A 17,820-nucleotide genomic window follows, 5' to 3' on the forward strand; every position below is an offset into this window, starting at 1 on the left:
TTATTACTTCGTTGACATTGACATTGCAATTATATTGTACATAATAGGGAACTATCTATCCACCAAATTTAATCGAAATCTGGCGAAAAAAGAATGTCCGGAAAACAAAAAACAGGCCATTATTATTTATTCCCTAAGTTACAGACGAACTGCTTACTGCGCGTATTACGTACTAATGACTAGGTACTAATCGTCTAATGTAGGTCTAGTATCAAGAGATCAGATGATACTGGACATGACAGGCAGACGCAATGCAGTGATGAGACAAATGGCATTTCAGTACGCCTATATCATTTTATAACTGCCAACGTCTTGAATATTACGGACGTTGGTAAAAAAATATAGCAGATTGGAATGAAATCAGCTATTTTTCAAACCCTTGCTGTCCTCGGTTAGGTTTTTATTGAGAAAATAAGATTATATTTTTCGTCATTAGTCGTAGGTATGTACGTGTTTTGACATTGATACATAATATACATAACTGCTTCAAGCGGCATTTGTTATTTTGTTAGTGTCCACGCATGTAGGGGTGGACGAGAAGATCTTGGGGTCGTGGATGAGGTGAGTTAAATGACACTCATAGTCCAATACATTCACGTATAATAAACTTTGTGATACAGAGGTGTTAAGTTATCACTGTAAGCGGACGGGCTCGACCGTCCGTCGCAAGATTGCTGAGAGAATGGCCGATGCCGGCCCCGCTGCCCCGCGCCCCGCACCATGCATTGCGTCGGCGACGGCTCCCGAAGATGCCCGAACAAAGACGAGGCGTTAACATCCTCCGCGGCGTTGAAAGCATACTGCTTTCAAGGGATCAGATGCTGAAGACTGATTTTTAGGGATCGGTCTGATCATTCCTTGACTTGTTGCCCTCGTCATCGGGTTCAGGATCAGTTGGCAGAAGACACATCTTGTTTACGGCCCTTTTGATTGGACCTTTCTCCGTCAATATATCAGCGACCCGACAAACGCCGTCAGGGCCATTGTAGAGATGAATGACGCGCCCCATGCGCCATTGTAACGGCATCAGATTGTCTTCCTTTAGTAGAACGAGGTCTCCCATCTGGATTCCTCTCTGATTAGTTTTCCATTTTACTCGCTGTTGAAGCTCAGCCATAAATTCGCGACGCCATCTTTCCCAAAACTGCTGCCGAAGAAGCTCGATGCGCTTATATCTGGTTACTGGGTTGCCCGTGACGGGTAGAGATGGCACAGATGAAGTCAGTGGCCGAGTTATCAAAAAATGCCCTGGGGTAAGGGGAGTCATGTCGTTGGGGTCTGATGAAAGAGGAGTGATTGGACGGGAATTCAGAATAGCCTCTGATTGCACAAAAAGAGTAGCCAACTCCTCAAACGTCAGGTTTGCGTTACCAGCAATACGTTTTAAATGAAACTTGGCTGCTCGGACGCCAGCCTCCCATATTCCGCCGAAGTTAGGCGCGTACGCGGGAATAAATTTAAAGTTAATCGACTCGTTAGCTGCGTAATCCGAAACTGGATGACGGCTGGACCGTAAAACTCTACCCAGCTCATTGTGCGCGCCTACAAAGTTCCTCCCGTTATCACAATAAATTACCTCGGGCTTGCCACGACGCGATACGAACCTGCGTAGACACAATATGAAAGCTTCGGTGGATAAATCGCTAACCACCTCAAGGTGAATCGCCTTTGAGGCGAGGCAAACAAAGACACATAGGTAGGCTTTAGTATTACGACTGCCACGTCCCTTCTTATTAGCTATCATGAAAGGACCGGCGAAGTCAATCCCAGTAGAATGGAAAGCGGAACTTGTTTCTACTCTTACGCTCGGTAGATCACCCATTATAGGCTGAACTGTTTTGCCTCGTTGCCTAACACAGTCAACACATCTTTGAGACATACTTCGAGCTAAATTCCTACCACCTACTGGCCAGAACTCTTCACGTAGTGATGATAAAATCAACTGAGCACCTGCGTGATACAAACGTAAGTGCTCGTATCTCATAATAAGTTTCGTAAAGTGATGCTTAGCATCTAACAAAATTGGGTGTTTTTTATTAAAATGATAGTTAGAATTACTTATTCTCCCTCCTACACGTAAAATACCACTGGGATCCACGAAAGGGTTGAGAGACAAAAGTCTACTTCGGTTATGAAGCGGTTTACCTTGGCTTAAATTTTGGATGTCTTTTTGAAACGACTGCGCTTGACATTTTTTAACTAAAAACGCTAACGAATCCTTGAGCTCCTGAACTGATAAAGGTCCCTTAAGTTTGGCATTTGATTTTCTACAGTTATGTGTAAACCGGAACACGTAAGCATAAATTCTTTTCAAACGTACGTAACTCGAATGTCGATCGAATGTTACGACGGGATCACCAGAGCTTAAAGTTTCGTCCTTAACTGTTAATAACGCCTTAACCTCAGGTAAGGCTATAGGCGTTTGAGGCTGAGAGGGCCATTCGCTGAAATCCTTCTTCAGGAACGAAGGACCTTCCCACCAGAAAGACAAAGAAGGCAGATGCTGAGGGTCAACGCCCCGCGACGCTAGGTCTGCTGGATTTAAGTCCGTAGGTACGTGTTTCCACTCGTGACCTTGAGTCAACTCATTTATTTTATTAACTCGATTGCGCACGAAAGCTTGCAGCGTTTTAGACTGCGATTTTAGCCAACCGAGAACGACCATACTATCGGTCCACATTACATATTTGACAATTTCTGTTTTTATAGACTGAGCTACTTTCGTGCACAATTGAGCTCCTAACAAACTGGCGCACAGTTCAAGCCTTGGGATACTTAAAAGTTTAATAGGGGCCACTCGGGCCTTTGCGCAAAGCAGTCGAACTGTCACCTGATCATTGCTATCAACTGACCGCAAATAAACACAAGCTCCATACGCCTCTTGCGACGCATCAACAAAACAATGAATCTCTGTGCGCTCAGTATTAGGTAAATCACAAAGAACATGTCTACTTAGATTGATATTTGATAAATGATCCAAATTGTTGACAAATTTACACCATCTTTTTTCAAAATCCGACGGTACTGGAGTATCCCAGTCCAATTTGGCAGACCACAAATTCTGGAGAAGAATCTTAGGTTTTACTATACAGCAACATAGAAGCCCTAATGGGTCAAACAATTTGCAAGTTGTAGATATGATAGTTCGTTTTGTTATTTTATTTGGTGGTGCAAAGTCTATCGGAAAATGCAAGGTATCCGCCTGAGGAGACCATTTTAGGCCTAAAACTGAAGCATCATTATTAAAGTCAAGGCAATTCGTAGACCCTGACTGGTCTTCTAAAATTTGTGGACAATTCGTGCGAAACTTGCGCAGGGGAAAGCATGCAGAATTTAGAACATTAACAACGTTTTCGTAAATATATTTTAACTCTTCTACTGTTGACGACCCTGTATTAAGATCGTCAATGTAAAAATCATTTTTAATGACGTTAGAAGTGAGTTCATCTTGACATTCGAGTGCTAACTGCTTGAGGCACCTTGTTGTGATAAAAGGTGCCGAAGCCATTCCATACGTAACAGTGTTGAGCTGAAAAATCTTGACAGGCTGATCAGCCTGGTCTCTTCACAGAATGAGCTGAAGATGGCGCTGTTGTTCGCTAAGAGAGACCTGCCTATACATCTTTTCGATGTCACCTGTTAGAACGAACCTATTAGTACGGAAACGTAAAAGTATTGAAAGTAGGTCACTTTGCACGACTGGACCTACTGCCTGGATGTCATTCAGAGACTTGCCTGAGCTCGTCGGAGCTGACGCATCATATACGACTCTAAGCTTTGTAGTTTCTTTTTGCTCGCGAATAACACAGTGGTGGGGCAAGTAACACCCGAAACTTGGCCGTTTAACTTCAGCCATGTGTCCTAAATCAGCATATTCCCGCAAAAAATTACGATACTGTTCTTTAACGTTGGGATTTTTATCTAACCTTTTTTCCAAGTTAAGAAAACGTCTCATAGCTATAGGATATGAGTTTCCGAGAGTTTCCTCGGGTTTTTCCTTGAATGGCATCTGTACAGAGAATCGACCATCAGGTAAACGAGTAGTATTTTCAACATAATGAGTTTCACAAAACTCTTCATCAACAGACAAAGACTTACAATCGGAAGGCAAATCTTCCACCTCCCAAAAACGCTTTAGAGAATCATCGACATCTTGTAGTGACGTCTCGTGCCTTGTAGTGGCTAAATGACAATGAACATTAAATTGGTTGTAGCTTTCGCCCGTGCGACCAACTACTAACCATCCTAACTTAGTATCTTGTAGCATAGGTTTTCCTTCTCCTAGATCTATTTGATCTGGCTTAAGAACTCTAAAGAATTTGTCCCCTGACAACAGAATATCAACCTGATCCGGTTTATAGAACAGCGGATCAGCTAATTCAACATGCGGGAATTCTAATTTTTCAACATCGATTGCCACATTTGGCACGTCATCCGATATTGTGGGGACCACCCAAAAATTTGCAGCTAATTCGTAAGAATTAAAGCGAGACCTAACTTTTAGTTGGATACTTTCAGATATCTCTGTTTTCTGTTTATTGATCCCACTAATATCAAACGGTTCAATTTTATTTGTAGGTAGTTTCAACTTTTGCTTAAAATTTTCTGAAATTAAACACGACTGACTACCATTGTCCAAGAGTGCACGAGCGACATAAGTAGTGTTATTCTTAGGACAATATACTTCGACTTGAGCCGTGCACAACATAACCTGACCCGATGCGTCAGCGTCAGTCGACATGTGAACAACAGAGTTTACATTTTTTACAGTGTCGGTAGGTGCAACATTCTTATTATTACTGACGCTGTCGCAATGCAAGAGAGAATTGTGTTTATTCTTGCAACTACGACAGGAACCTTTTAAAGTGCATTGAGAACCATCATGTCCCGCGCGTAGACAATTGTTACAAAGTTTATGTTTTGAAACTTCAACAAGCCTATCTTCTAGACTCAAAGACTTAAACTTGGTGCACTGATAAACATGATGGTTCTGGCCGCATACTAAACACGGTTTAATTCGTGGTCCCTCGCCAGAAGAAACAAAAGACTTATTATTTTTGTTTTCCTTAAAAACAGGTTTACTCTCATTTGACCGACTGCAAAACATCGTTTCTAATACATTAGCACGATTACGTAAAAACTCTTTAAAATGCTCTAAAGTGGGTACTTCAGAAGAATTTTTATTTAAATCACCTGAGGGTAGGCGTGAAAAACTGCCTTTATACTCTTCCCACTTTCCATTTGTTTTGGGATCTAACTTCGCCGAGACCAAAAAAATCACTAACGGGTCCCAACCCTGAGTTGAAATACCCAACGTATCCAATGAACTTAAATTTTTCGACACAGTATCAATTAAGTACCTTAATGCCTTGAACGACTCCTTTTGTATAGGATTAATATTTACGATCGCACTTAAATGATTATTTATTAATATATTTTTATTATCGTATCTTTCACACAATGTTTTCCACGCAAGCTCGTATCCGCTGGCAGAAAAATCAATTGACCTTATTGCTAAACTAGCACTTCCTTGTAGCGAATTCCTTAAATAGTGAAATTTATTTACTGGCGCGATTGACTCGTTGTTGTTGATCAATGACTCAAATAAATCTTTAAATTCCAACCAACGCGTGTAATTTCCATCAAACGTCGGCAAATTTATTACTGGTAGACGAACTGACGAATGTTTTTCATGACAAGAACTTGACTTAGTTGAGCCACTGTCCACACAATTTTTGGCCGAAAACGAATCAATTATATCTTGCGCTAACGCAATTTGCGAATAGAAAACACTTTCGGTTTGAGTCCGTTCCGCTATTTGTTCGTCTAAATTAGAGGAAATATCTTCAAGTTGAACTTGCACGGCGTCATAATCAACCATTAATTTGCGAAGTCCATCTAATCGCAAACTGAGTTCCTTTATTAATAATGACGTTTGCTCAGACTCTTGTACAGTCTTTACAAAGTCTTTAAACACGGTCAACTGACTTTTAAGTCCACCGCGCCTTCTATTTAATTTTTTAATCAATTCCTCACCCATTTTAAACAATAAACAATGAGCTAGGTAAATAAAATGGTGCAATCAAACCGGTAACACGATCCAGCCGTCAGGTCCAGCAACGCTGCCGCCGAGCCCGCCAGCAGCACCGACCGCGTCAGGCGAACCCGTCTCCACAGCGCTCGTACTCGCGAATAGCCCGGAAACCGCGTAGCAACAGGGCCCCGGTAACAGCGCGCAGCGAAGTACACTGGAATTTACCACAACGGACTTTGAACCATAGGAATTCACCTCAATGGACTTTGAACCCTATCTCGTAATTACCTATTAAATGCAAATAGACACGAAAATGCACCTTTAATAAGTCGAAGCAAATAAAATGTATTAATCTTTATGGATAAAGAAGAAGGCAAAACGAAATTATTGCATAGAAGTAGCAAGCGTGGCATAGAACAAAATTAACGGTAGGTATTTATAATGGTACCTACAATGTACACTTTTTACACATTAACTTAATTTGTCTTATTTTAAACTAATAATTACTAGCGTATTGTTATTCTATAAAACTTAAAAGACGAGCTACTTATTGATTTATATAGAAATCATTTATGACGAAGCGATAAGATTGAAATAACGGTGCATAAAAAAAAACCGGCAAGCATTATCGAGCTAATTACCGAATTTAAACAACTTCTTTTGCAATTTTAAATGCATTGATCTATACGGAAACCAAGCAAAATATAACTTAGTGCTCAAAATAGTGCAAATTGGCTAGTACGCATAAAGCTAGATACATAACCTGACGTTTGCAAGTAGGCTAACACTAATTGTAGCAAACAGAAGTTTTTAAAAATTAGGGAACAAAAGGAACGGGCTTACTTCACATCGGCATTGACTTTCGACGATCTCAACTTGTAGTGTTGCAGAATCCAAAGCGCCTCGGCAGTAATTCCAGTTTCTTTGTTCTTGCGTAGATGCGTAGTCCGTTATTTCTCGACAATCGCCATTACAGTCGCTCGAACTTCAACGGTCGCTTTATGACCGTTTTATTTCAAGAAGTCACGGTCGCCAAATGTCCACGCATGTAGGGGTGGACGAGAAGATCTTGGGGTCGTGGATGAGGTGAGTTAAATGACACTCATAGTCCAATACATTCACGTATAATAAGCTTTGTGATACAGAGGTGTTAAGTTATCACTGTAAGCGGACGGGCTCGACCGTCCGTCGCAAGATTGCTGAGAGAATGGCCGATGCCGGCCCCGCTGCCCCGCGCCCCGCACCATGCATTGCGTCGGCGACGGCTCCCGAAGATGCCCGAACAAAGACGAGGCGTTAACAGTTAGTTATTTTTAAAGTTTAACTAAATAAAGCGGATTTTGTATTTATTTACACCAGCGTTCCCCTGCGTCCAATTTAAATGTTTAGTTACAAATATTTAAAACAAAATAAGTGAATGTGCTGTTCTAGTAAAAAGTTTAGGATGAAAAGGCTTGCAGTGTTTTACAAATAAAAACGCTTAGTGAACCACTGTACTAAATTACTTTTGTTCTCCACTTTAGAGTTTCAAATTATTATTTCCCGTCAATATCATACTAACTTTTTTAGGGTTCCGTACCCAAAGGGTAAAAACGGAACCCTATTACTAAGACTCCGCTGTCCGTCTGTCCGTCTGTCTGTCTGTCACCAGGCTGTATCTCATGAACCGTGATAGCTAGACAGTTGAAATTTTCACAGATGATGTATTTCTGTTGCCGCTATAACAACAAATACTAAAAACAGAATAATATAAATATTTAAATGGGGCTCCCATACAACAAACGTGCTTTTTTTGCTGTTTTTTCCGTAATGGTACGGAACCCTTCGTGCGCGAGTCCGACTCGCACTTGGCCGGTTTTTTTATTTATACTAATTTCAATACTTACTTTATTGTGTAGCTAGCTCAATAATTTTAATTGTAACTGGTTCCCCGCCATACAAGCGGAGACCCCGGACATATTCTGTTATGTGTTTTATGATAATAAAATTAATTCTTATTTTCAACTATTATATATACGAGAAATTCATTTTCGTATTATTTCTATTATATTACGTACGTCATGTACTCTTTAGAGGAGATGCGAGCGCCACGTACTAATAATATCAATCTTACTTCTACTCTAATTTCGTGAAATTACGTTTGAAAGGGCGTCAAAGGCCGTCCCCGTCTATTTATTATGTCGGTCTCGTTTATTTTTATTCAGCCTCTCGTCTGACGGATATACCTATTGTAAATTACGCTGTTGGCGTAGGGCGGGTTGACAGAAAAACGGAAATAGCGCTCGATATTAATATTTTCCAAAGTACGGCTTGAAACGATCCGGTTCGAAGGTCCAATTTAGTTTAGATCTTCGTCAAACTTAGCATAGGTACGATTGTAACTCATGCTCGTAATTGTTTTTAATCTATTTTTATTTATTAATCAGTCCAATTATTACAGAAGCCCGTAATAATCACGTTAACGCAGCTTCCTGAAGGCCAATTCGGACTTTAAATCATTTATCAGCATAGATCGGACAAATCATCGCTACATCGCTAAACCATCAAAAATCATTTATATCTCAAAATAGGACAAGATTTATTAAACTCGTATTATGTACAGTATTTTTGAATACAATTTCCAGATTATACTCAAAACTGCAGTTCAAAATTGTTAATTTTTTTTATCCTGTTCCATATCATATTTATTTTTGCTATAATTTGTCCGAACTCTGTGAATCAGCTATGTATTAACCTTTTGAACGCCGACGGATATATCCGCACCGTAGGTCCAACGCCGGAGACGGATTAATCCGTCACAGACCACAGAGCAACATAGACTTACGTGCATATGCATAAGCATCAATACGACTTGTTTTGACATTTTTGTGACGTGCTGGCGTCTGAGTGACAGCTTTTGACACGGCGTCGAAAAAGTTAATATGCGCACATATACATACAATATTAGTGCCAATGAGATGCGTTTATATCAATAACGACAATAACAGACAAAGATGAGATTTTTAAATATCGAAAATAAATGAATTGATTTTTGACCCTGTCTTGCTACCGACGGAGTTCTAACCCGTAGCTCGTAGCAAGTTAACCTCGTCATATCACATCCTATAGGTACCTACGCGTCCCACTGAGAGTCGTTGTACTGAGAGAGATTTATTTAATCATTCGTATAGCAAACGAATTAATTAATAATTAATTAATTATTCTTAATTGTTCATGAAATTTAGGAAATATCTAACCACTATCTAACAGTTATCCATAGCAGTATGTCCAATTGCTGGATCCATTGGGCGACATACGAGAGAGTTTTATAATTTCCACGTGGATTGGAAACTTCATACCGACCGTTAAATTTTTCCAGCCAGAACGCTCAAAATAGTTCCTTAATTGACATTTCAGATGATCAGCATATGTGATCGCAAATCAACCCGCCATTTTGCGTTAAAGAGCCCATCAACGTGCTCACTAGCGCCACTGGTAAATAATTGTGATTATTTAAATTCAACGATAGATATTTAAAAAAGGGGGCCGTTATGTATTGTCTGTCAAATATAGTATGATTCTCTCTGTCTAATGTTAGAAATGAGACAGTCCTTCGACAAACTATACCTACATGGTGGTACTTATATAAGTTTTTGTCGGTCTAATGCAATGAGTAGTAGTGATGTAGTGTAGTAGTTGTTGGTTCGGTTTGGCGACTCCCGCGCATATAATAAGCGTCCCAATTAGTGCGCTTGCACCTGCCGCTGTGTTTCTAGACATGCTAGACTTGCATTATTTACTTCGCTCAGTCATTTGTTCCTTTGATTTATGATCCGGCTAGGCTGACGGAAACAATATTGTGTGCATGAGTTTATGCTTCACACTTAACAAGTTAATAGCTTTTGGCATTTGGTTTAGAATTGATGGCGTGATTGAAAATAAGACGAAATGTATCAGAATATATATTTTATTAGAGTTTTGAATGATTCACGGTTAGTTTCACTAGACTTGTATTCTAAAATACACAATATTTTTAGAAACCCTTTACTTATAGTATAGGTACCCAACTACCCAAGTTTACGAGTCATGGAAGCATCCGTTTGAGAAATACGATGACACGTCCATAAGTAAACTTATTATAATAGTATTTTTGCATAGAAGAGTATAAACTAAGTAAATATTTATTTTTGACAGACATTATTTTTTTATTATACAATATTTCTAAATTATACAATATTAACTATTAACTAAATAAATAAAAACTAATAGAATAAGATAGACTTATACCCATCTCTATCAAGTCCCTCAGGTCTGTCCCCAGCGGAAGGGTGCCCATAAGGCTGGCTACATAAATAAAACATAAATGTGTATTCTAAAATAAATTTGTAAAAACTCAGTAATTAAAAATAGATTTCTAATTTATTTTTTATTTCCCATGGTAGTCAGGTCACCTTATATTGCGAATTTCCTAATTCAGGCATTATATCAACTTTTGGCTCTGCGTTTGCTGTCACCTGTCGCTGCGCTTAAATATCCCCGAACCATATATCTTGCAGTATTTACTCCCTACCCTGTCATGGAATCATTTGTTAGTTAGATTTATGTCTCATGAACATATCTGATGGAAATATTTGAAAACTAATTAAGCGATACGTTCAGTTGCCAAAAACGGCTATGCGGAACATGTGGCACGTCGTACGTCATTGAATTATGCGGACAAATATTTGTTATTTAGGAAGAGAGATTTACTACCTTTAATGTCGTAAATTACTTGAACAAATGATGTACGTCTTTTTAAATAAATTGATTAACAAAGCAAAATAGTTGGATATAATGCGTTAATTTCAAGTTCCAGCGGAAACAAGAAAGATTTTTTGTTTATAAAGCGGATTATATTTCAGTTTCTTCCAAAAGTTACCATACATAATTATTTTAGATTAAGAGAAACTCTATTCAAGCTGTAAAGGGTTCGAAACGTCGGGATGTATTTTAAATTCATTAGACGCGATGTAATCCGCTTCCATAGTTTTATTTCATGAGTTACTATAACTATCGCGGTAACTGAGGACAATAATATATTATTATTAATATCATTTACAATGTATGTATTCTACGAGTTGACATGCGTAGCGGAAAATGTGACAAGTGTACGAGTTCACAGATATAAATAGAAAACAACATGGAACACAACCGTTGAGTGACTGCCCTTGGATGGGAAAAGCACTGACAAATCAGCTGACTTCTTTGTCCTCGTAAACGATAATTAGATTTAATAAAAGCTCTTGTTTTTAAACGAGAACATTACCGACGATCGGTCTGGCCTAGTGGGTACTTGGGTAGTGACCCTGCCTGTGAAGCCGATGGTCCTGGGTTCGAATCCCGGTAAGGGCATTTATTTGTGTGATGAACACAGATATTTGTTCCTGAGTCATGGATGTTTTCTATGTATTTAAGTATTTGTATAGGTATTATATATATCGTTGTCTGAGTACCCACAACACAAGCCGTCTTGAGCTTACCGTGGGACTTAGCCAATTTGTGTAAGAATGTCCTTATAATATTATTATTATTATATTATGTAACCTTTCAGGTAAACAAAAAAGGTACATATAGGGTTCGGTCAATTCGAAGCACAGTCATTCATAAGATATTTTAGAGATCATCGGTTTCCAAAAAGACCAATAATTATGATGACATGACATGTAAAACAACATGGCAGAGAAGCACCTTTACAGTCGAAACGCAATTCATTTTGAACCAGCACCTTAGGATAAATTAATGAAGAAGAGGTGGCTAAATTTACTTGGTATACTTATCTCACTGTTTGTCCTTAGACGATCATCGACATCGCCGGTACCACCAGCAGGCTCCCTGCCCCGCCCAGGCACCAAACATGTCACCGTCACCGTTCAGGAGACGGTTGTGGAGCCTGCGGCGCCCGCCGTGGCTGCGCCGGCACACAGCACCACGGTTACACGGCACCACGCCTCCAGCGCCACGAGAGAGCTGGACGATCTCATGGCGTCCTTGTCTGACTTCAAGGTCAGTTGTCCTTAGATACAAACATGTCACCGTCACCGTTCAGGAGACGGTCGTGGAGCCCGCGGCGCCCGCCGTGCCTGCCCCGGCACACGGCACTGCGCCTCCAGCGCCACAAGAGAGCTGGACGATTTTATAGCGTCCTTGACTGACTTCAAGGTTAGTTAATCCTAAGGCACGAAACATGTCAAGGTCGTAGTTCATAAGACCGTTGTGGGGCCGCGCAGGTCAAGAGGGCCACACATCCAGCAAGAGGGTGCTGGGTAGAATTAAGATACAGATCCATGGCTCACCGGCGGATTAGTGTCCAGTGTCCAAATAACACTAACGCGGTTCATCTAATGATGACAAAGCATGCCAATGACAATTTGGCAACATTTTCCAGGAACTAAATGAAATGATGAAGCCAGTCTGCGGTCACCACATTTGTAGCAAGTACAATGGAATTTGTTATCCTGATGGTATATTTGTAGTTTGATACTACTGTACTGTGATGGTATTCTTAAGTAGGAAACTATTCGAATATATACGATGCAGAAGTACTCTAACAGAATTCGATTCTAATAGCTGATACATACACACTTTTATTGTATTTAACATATTATAGGGCAAGACGCAGAAGCCAACTAATGGAAAAAGACATCTTACTCGTAACAGCGTCCAAAAATCATTTATTTACACACGCGCGATTAACTCTTGAGCTAAAAGCGTTTTACTCTGTAAATAGTAAACGACATCAAGGTTACACGCCGAAAGAGAAAACGAGATCCAAAGTAAACAAAGCCAAAAGCCCTGCCCTGGCATAATTGGCTACTTGACCACCGTTCTGAACAATTTGCAACAGGTTCATTCATGAGTTACCTGATTAACGTGTTTATAATACCCACTGTATCGACTCAAGTGATTTTACGACCGGCGGGCTGATTCACCCGCCCTAAGGCCACCTCGGCACACTGCACTACAGTAAACCACGCTTTTCCGTTTATTATAATATTTACAACTCTCCTTTCTTGGTCCACGGCTATTTCCAGCCGCGTAAACAGGCACCGCTCCAGCGCGCCTGTCCCTCTCGCACCCGTTAGAAAGCTCGTATCTAAAGATAGTTCGTAGCGTTGTTACATCACAGGCGTGGTGGGGCCGCGCGTTATAGATATTAGAAGCACATAGGCACACATCATCGGACCGGACCGCATTCGCTCCAGGCCACCGAGACCGGCCGGTTACTTCTGTACGTACGCTCTCGAAGACTTCGCGATACCACCAAAACCAACAAAATACTTGGTATCGAACGATAGGGAATAACTACTTTTCTGTTTTAGGTGAGCGGCTCAGGAGGCGAAGGTGGAACACACGTGTACCGGGAGAAGCGCGCCTGGCAGGAGCACTACCGCAGCAGCCCGCGGCAACCCGAATCCGCCTCCCTCGAGCATATGCTCGGATCCCTGCGGGCAGACATGAGCCGCCAAGGAGTCCAGACCCCCCAAAAGGGATGCTGCAACGCGTGCGAGAAACCCATCGTCGGACAGGTGGATAGCTTTTCCTGAAGTGCAATATCAGTGATTTAAAGTGCAATTTTCAAGTGTCGGATTGTTCGGTGCAGGTGATCACGGCGCTGGGCCGCACGTGGCATCCCGAGCACTTCACGTGCGCCCACTGCAACCAGGAGCTGGGCACTAGGAACTTCTTCGAGCGCGACGGCCGGCCGTACTGCGAGCCCGACTACCACAACCTCTTCTCGCCCAGATGCGCCTACTGCAATGGCCCGATCCTCGACGTTAGTGTTCTCAATAAACACTTTATCAAATTCGGATTTACGCGTCTGATGTTAAAGTTTATTTTCCTTTGCAGAAATGCGTGACGGCGCTGGAAAAGACCTGGCACACGGAGCACTTCTTCTGTGCTCAGTGCGGACAGCAGTTCGGAGAAGATGGTTTTCATGAACGGGACGGCAAACCGTACTGCCGTGCCGATTACTTCGACATGTTCGCGCCCAAGTGCGGAGGCTGCAGCAAGCCTATCATGGAAAACTACATTTCCGCACTTAACACCCAGTGGCATCCTGATTGCTTTGTCTGCAAGGTCAGTATGAAAAATATACAGGTCTCCTTGGAAAAATTTGAAAATTACAGATTTAACAACAGGTAACAAGCATATATGCCAGGTCAAGTATGAGGTACACATTTTAACTGGATGTTTCATACACAGGAATGCCAAGTTGCAGTGAAAGGCAAGTCCTTCTATGCGATGGAAGGCAAGCCCGTCTGCCCCAAATGCGTCGGTGTCGATGAGGACGAGTAAAGAATGACGTCACCAGCCCCCGCAATGAATGCCCTCCCCTCTTTTCTTCCACAGCTATGCTCCAAATGAATGAGGAATGATTATTGAACAAACACTACACAGATGTTACTCTAACAGTCTAAAAACCATATAAGTACTTAATAGGGATTAATTTATGTAATATATTTTTGTAATATTATTGTAATTATAAGATTTATACAATAAAGAGAACAAGAATAAAAAAAAATATAAAAAAAAAACAATAACAAAAAACAAAAATAAAAACAAAACAATGAGCGGTCGTGCGCGACTGACGTCTCGTCAGTCAAGGTCGCGACCGTGACCCCTTATCAATGCATTTGTCGCATTCGAAAATCGTGAATGGGGTCAAGTGTTGCACGTATAGGGTTTCCTGTAAGGGTATTAATAGTGGTGACGTCACAGCAGCGTCTGCGCCGCGGCTGTTGTAGATCAGCTTTGTTTATGGGCCAATAGATTAGAGACTAGGAGTATTTCGGCGGGCGCTATTTCTGTTGTCGCCGAGCGGTAAATAAACACGGATTGAGTGCAAAATGTGCGTGCAGCGCGCTTTACGATTATGCGCGGTTTTTTTTTATATAATGAGCGCGATCTATTTCGTTAATAAAATAGTGGATAGATTACATCATAAATCTTACATCATAAAGATACTGCAGATAGGTATGCGCGCAAACCGAAATCAAGAGCGATATTATATGCCATCACCATCAGAGATGCTACTCTTTTTCTCTATCTGTAGACTCAATTTTTAGCCTTCCTTTGCCAAAGAATTGATCAACTTACTTCTTTAGCGAACGCGATTTATTTAATACCCTTGTAGACGTAAACAAATCTTCATTTTGCAAGTTGGTTGTGAGCGCTACGCAGTAGCTCGTGGCATTTCCTGCTTTGTAGCGAAAACACATTATATGCATCTTGTTTTCTATACTCTTTGCTGCCATATCGCGTCACCTGAAAATTTTTCCATCATAATTAGGTAACCGCCTTAAGGGTCATCGCTTTTAAGGGTCTTGAGGCTTTTCACAACTCTCATAATTCATTTATTTGCATAAGATATATGTAGGTATGTTATATGCAGGAGTGCTAAGCTAATCATTTCACTGAAATACAAATACAAATACAAATACAAATGTTTATTTCATAGAATATGGTACAAAGATGGTCAAATTACAATAAGTGCGGCATATTCTGCCTCTATCGGCGTAGAAATATGTATTACTTACAACTAAGTTGCTATACCTACTTGATTATTACTAACATGCATATAATATATTTTAATATTTACATATCGAGTTTTTACAAACCTTATAATTACCTAGGTATTGGCACAATAGTAGTTAAGTCAGGAATAAATTACAATACATTAAAATTATATTACAACAATAAAATAATTAGTTTATTAATAATTAAGGAACTCATTGATCGAATAAAAACACATGTCAAGTAACCAATCAAACATTTTTTTCTGAAATTTATTTATATCTAGTGATTTTATGTCATTTGGAATCTTATTATACAATTTAATTGCCATGATATAAACATTTTTACTAAATATGTTTACTTTTTGTCTTGGAACAAATAGTTTGCTTGGATACCTTCCACTTGTTTTATTATGAACGGCATCATGTAGAGGAAATAGATCTGGGTGTTTTCTGACAAATTTAACAACCTCATATATGTACAAGCAGGGCAGGGGAAGAACGTTTAGCTCCTTAAATATTGGTCTGCAGTGGGCTAAATATTGAGCGCCAGATGCAGCCCGAATACACTTTTTTTGAACGATGAATGCCCTCTGTATATCAACTGAGTTGCCCCAAATGATCAGTCCGTAACGTAACACAGACGACACATATCCATGATACGCAGAAAGAGCGGCCTCTTTAGATGTTAAAGTTCTAAGCTTTCGTAGTGCAAACACAAATCTGTCTAATCTGCTGCATATGTTATCGATGTGTTGTTTCCAGTTTAGATGTTTGTCTATCGTCAAACCAAGGAAGGAGGCTGAGTCGACTGTGTTTATTAAATCGAAATTTAGATTGATTTTGAGATCTAGATTTGGAGAATTATAGTTCTGAAAATGAATTATTTTAGTTTTGTCTGCGTTTAGTTTGAGTTTATTATCCTCTAGCCATTTAATAACCTTACATATTTCAGTATTTGCTTCGGTTTCTAGGTCATTCCTATTTCTACTTTTAATTATTAATGTCGTATCATCGGCAAAAAGTATACAGTTGTGACTTAGGGATGCCGGTAAATCATTAATGTAAAGCAGGAACAAGAGGGGACCTAAAACGCTACCCTGTGGAACGCCACTATGGGTTGTTTTTGGAACAGATTTATAAATGCATTTCTTATTTTCTATAATTTTTGTAATTTCAACGTATTGTTTACGCTTGCACAAGTAATTTTGTAGCCAGGAATAAGCATTACCCCTAATACCGTATTTCTCAATTTTATTTAGTAGGGTTTGATGACAAACCAGGTCGAAAGCCTTACTCATATCAAAAAAAACTGCCAGCACTGATTGTTTATCGTTGAGGCACTTACTAATATTCTCGACTAGGGTAAAGCATGCAAGAGAGGTGGAGCTATTTTTCCTGAAACCAAACTGGTTCGGGTTTAAAACATTAGTCTTTGTTAGAAAATCGTCTAGTTTAATATACATTGCCTTTTCGAACACTTTTGATAATACGGGTACTAAAGCTATGGGTCTATAGTTATTCATTACTTTCGGGTCGCCTTTTTTAAAAAGTGGCTTAACTATCGAAGTTGAATGTATGTACAGTGTACATGTAGTTTGTAGTTCATAACAAGTTTACTCATAAGAATAAAGTACATCTTCGCACAGTGACATGCAAATTAATAATTAATTTGTCTCGAGAATCGTGAGAGGAGTAAAATGACATGACGTATCTCACAAATGACATGTGAGCGTCGTTCGTTTCACTATTGACGTCATCGAAACACCATCGGTAGTCGTAAAAGTTAATGTGGTACAGTCGCCATCAGATATATCGGAGCGGCCAAAGCGCTCACAAATATCTGAACACGCCTCTATTGTCAAGACATTAAAGTGCTTGTTCACATATTTTTGACCACCTCGGCCGCTCCGATATATCTGATGGCGACTGTACCTACATGTGTTAAACTATGTATTAATAAAAAAAAAAAATTTCTCTTCTTCGAAAACTTTTGAAAATTCATTAATAACGGCTCCAAATGATTCAATTACGATAAGCATCTTATAACTTTAAATTTCGGGGAACTCGGGAACGGCTCTAACGATTTCGGTGAAATTTGTTATAAGTATATGGGGTTTTTCGGAGGCGATAAATCGATCTAGCTAGGTCTTATTTCTGGGAAACCGCGCGTTTTTGAGATTTTATATGTTTTCCGAGCAAAGCTCAATTTCCCAGATATTATTCTTTAAAACAACACGGGCAATTAAAAAA

The 17,820-nt window shown here is 40.0% G+C and overlaps 1 protein-coding gene across 8 annotated transcripts in view; it reads left to right on the forward strand.

The window, feature by feature from the left end:
* Window positions 1-17,820, forward strand: part of LOC134742213 (paxillin) — a 104,608-nt gene that overhangs the window by 80,409 nt on the left and 6,379 nt on the right. For 7 of the 8 annotated variants that reach the window (XM_063675228.1, XM_063675227.1, XM_063675223.1 and 4 more), the window contains 4 exons: window positions 11,848-12,055; window positions 13,372-13,578; window positions 13,653-13,826; window positions 13,901-14,131. In XM_063675228.1, the coding sequence (XP_063531298.1) occupies window positions 11,848-12,055; window positions 13,372-13,578; window positions 13,653-13,826; window positions 13,901-14,131 (820 nt within the window). Of the gene's footprint in view, window positions 1-11,847; window positions 12,056-13,371; window positions 13,579-13,652; window positions 13,827-13,900; window positions 14,132-14,257; window positions 14,496-17,820 lie in introns of those variants that run through there. The other variant, XM_063675229.1, reaches the window with a different exon arrangement.

This window comes from Cydia strobilella, chromosome 6 (genome assembly GCF_947568885.1).
Source record: "Cydia strobilella chromosome 6, ilCydStro3.1, whole genome shotgun sequence".
In the NCBI taxonomy this organism is placed as follows: Eukaryota; Metazoa; Arthropoda; class Insecta; order Lepidoptera; family Tortricidae; genus Cydia; species Cydia strobilella.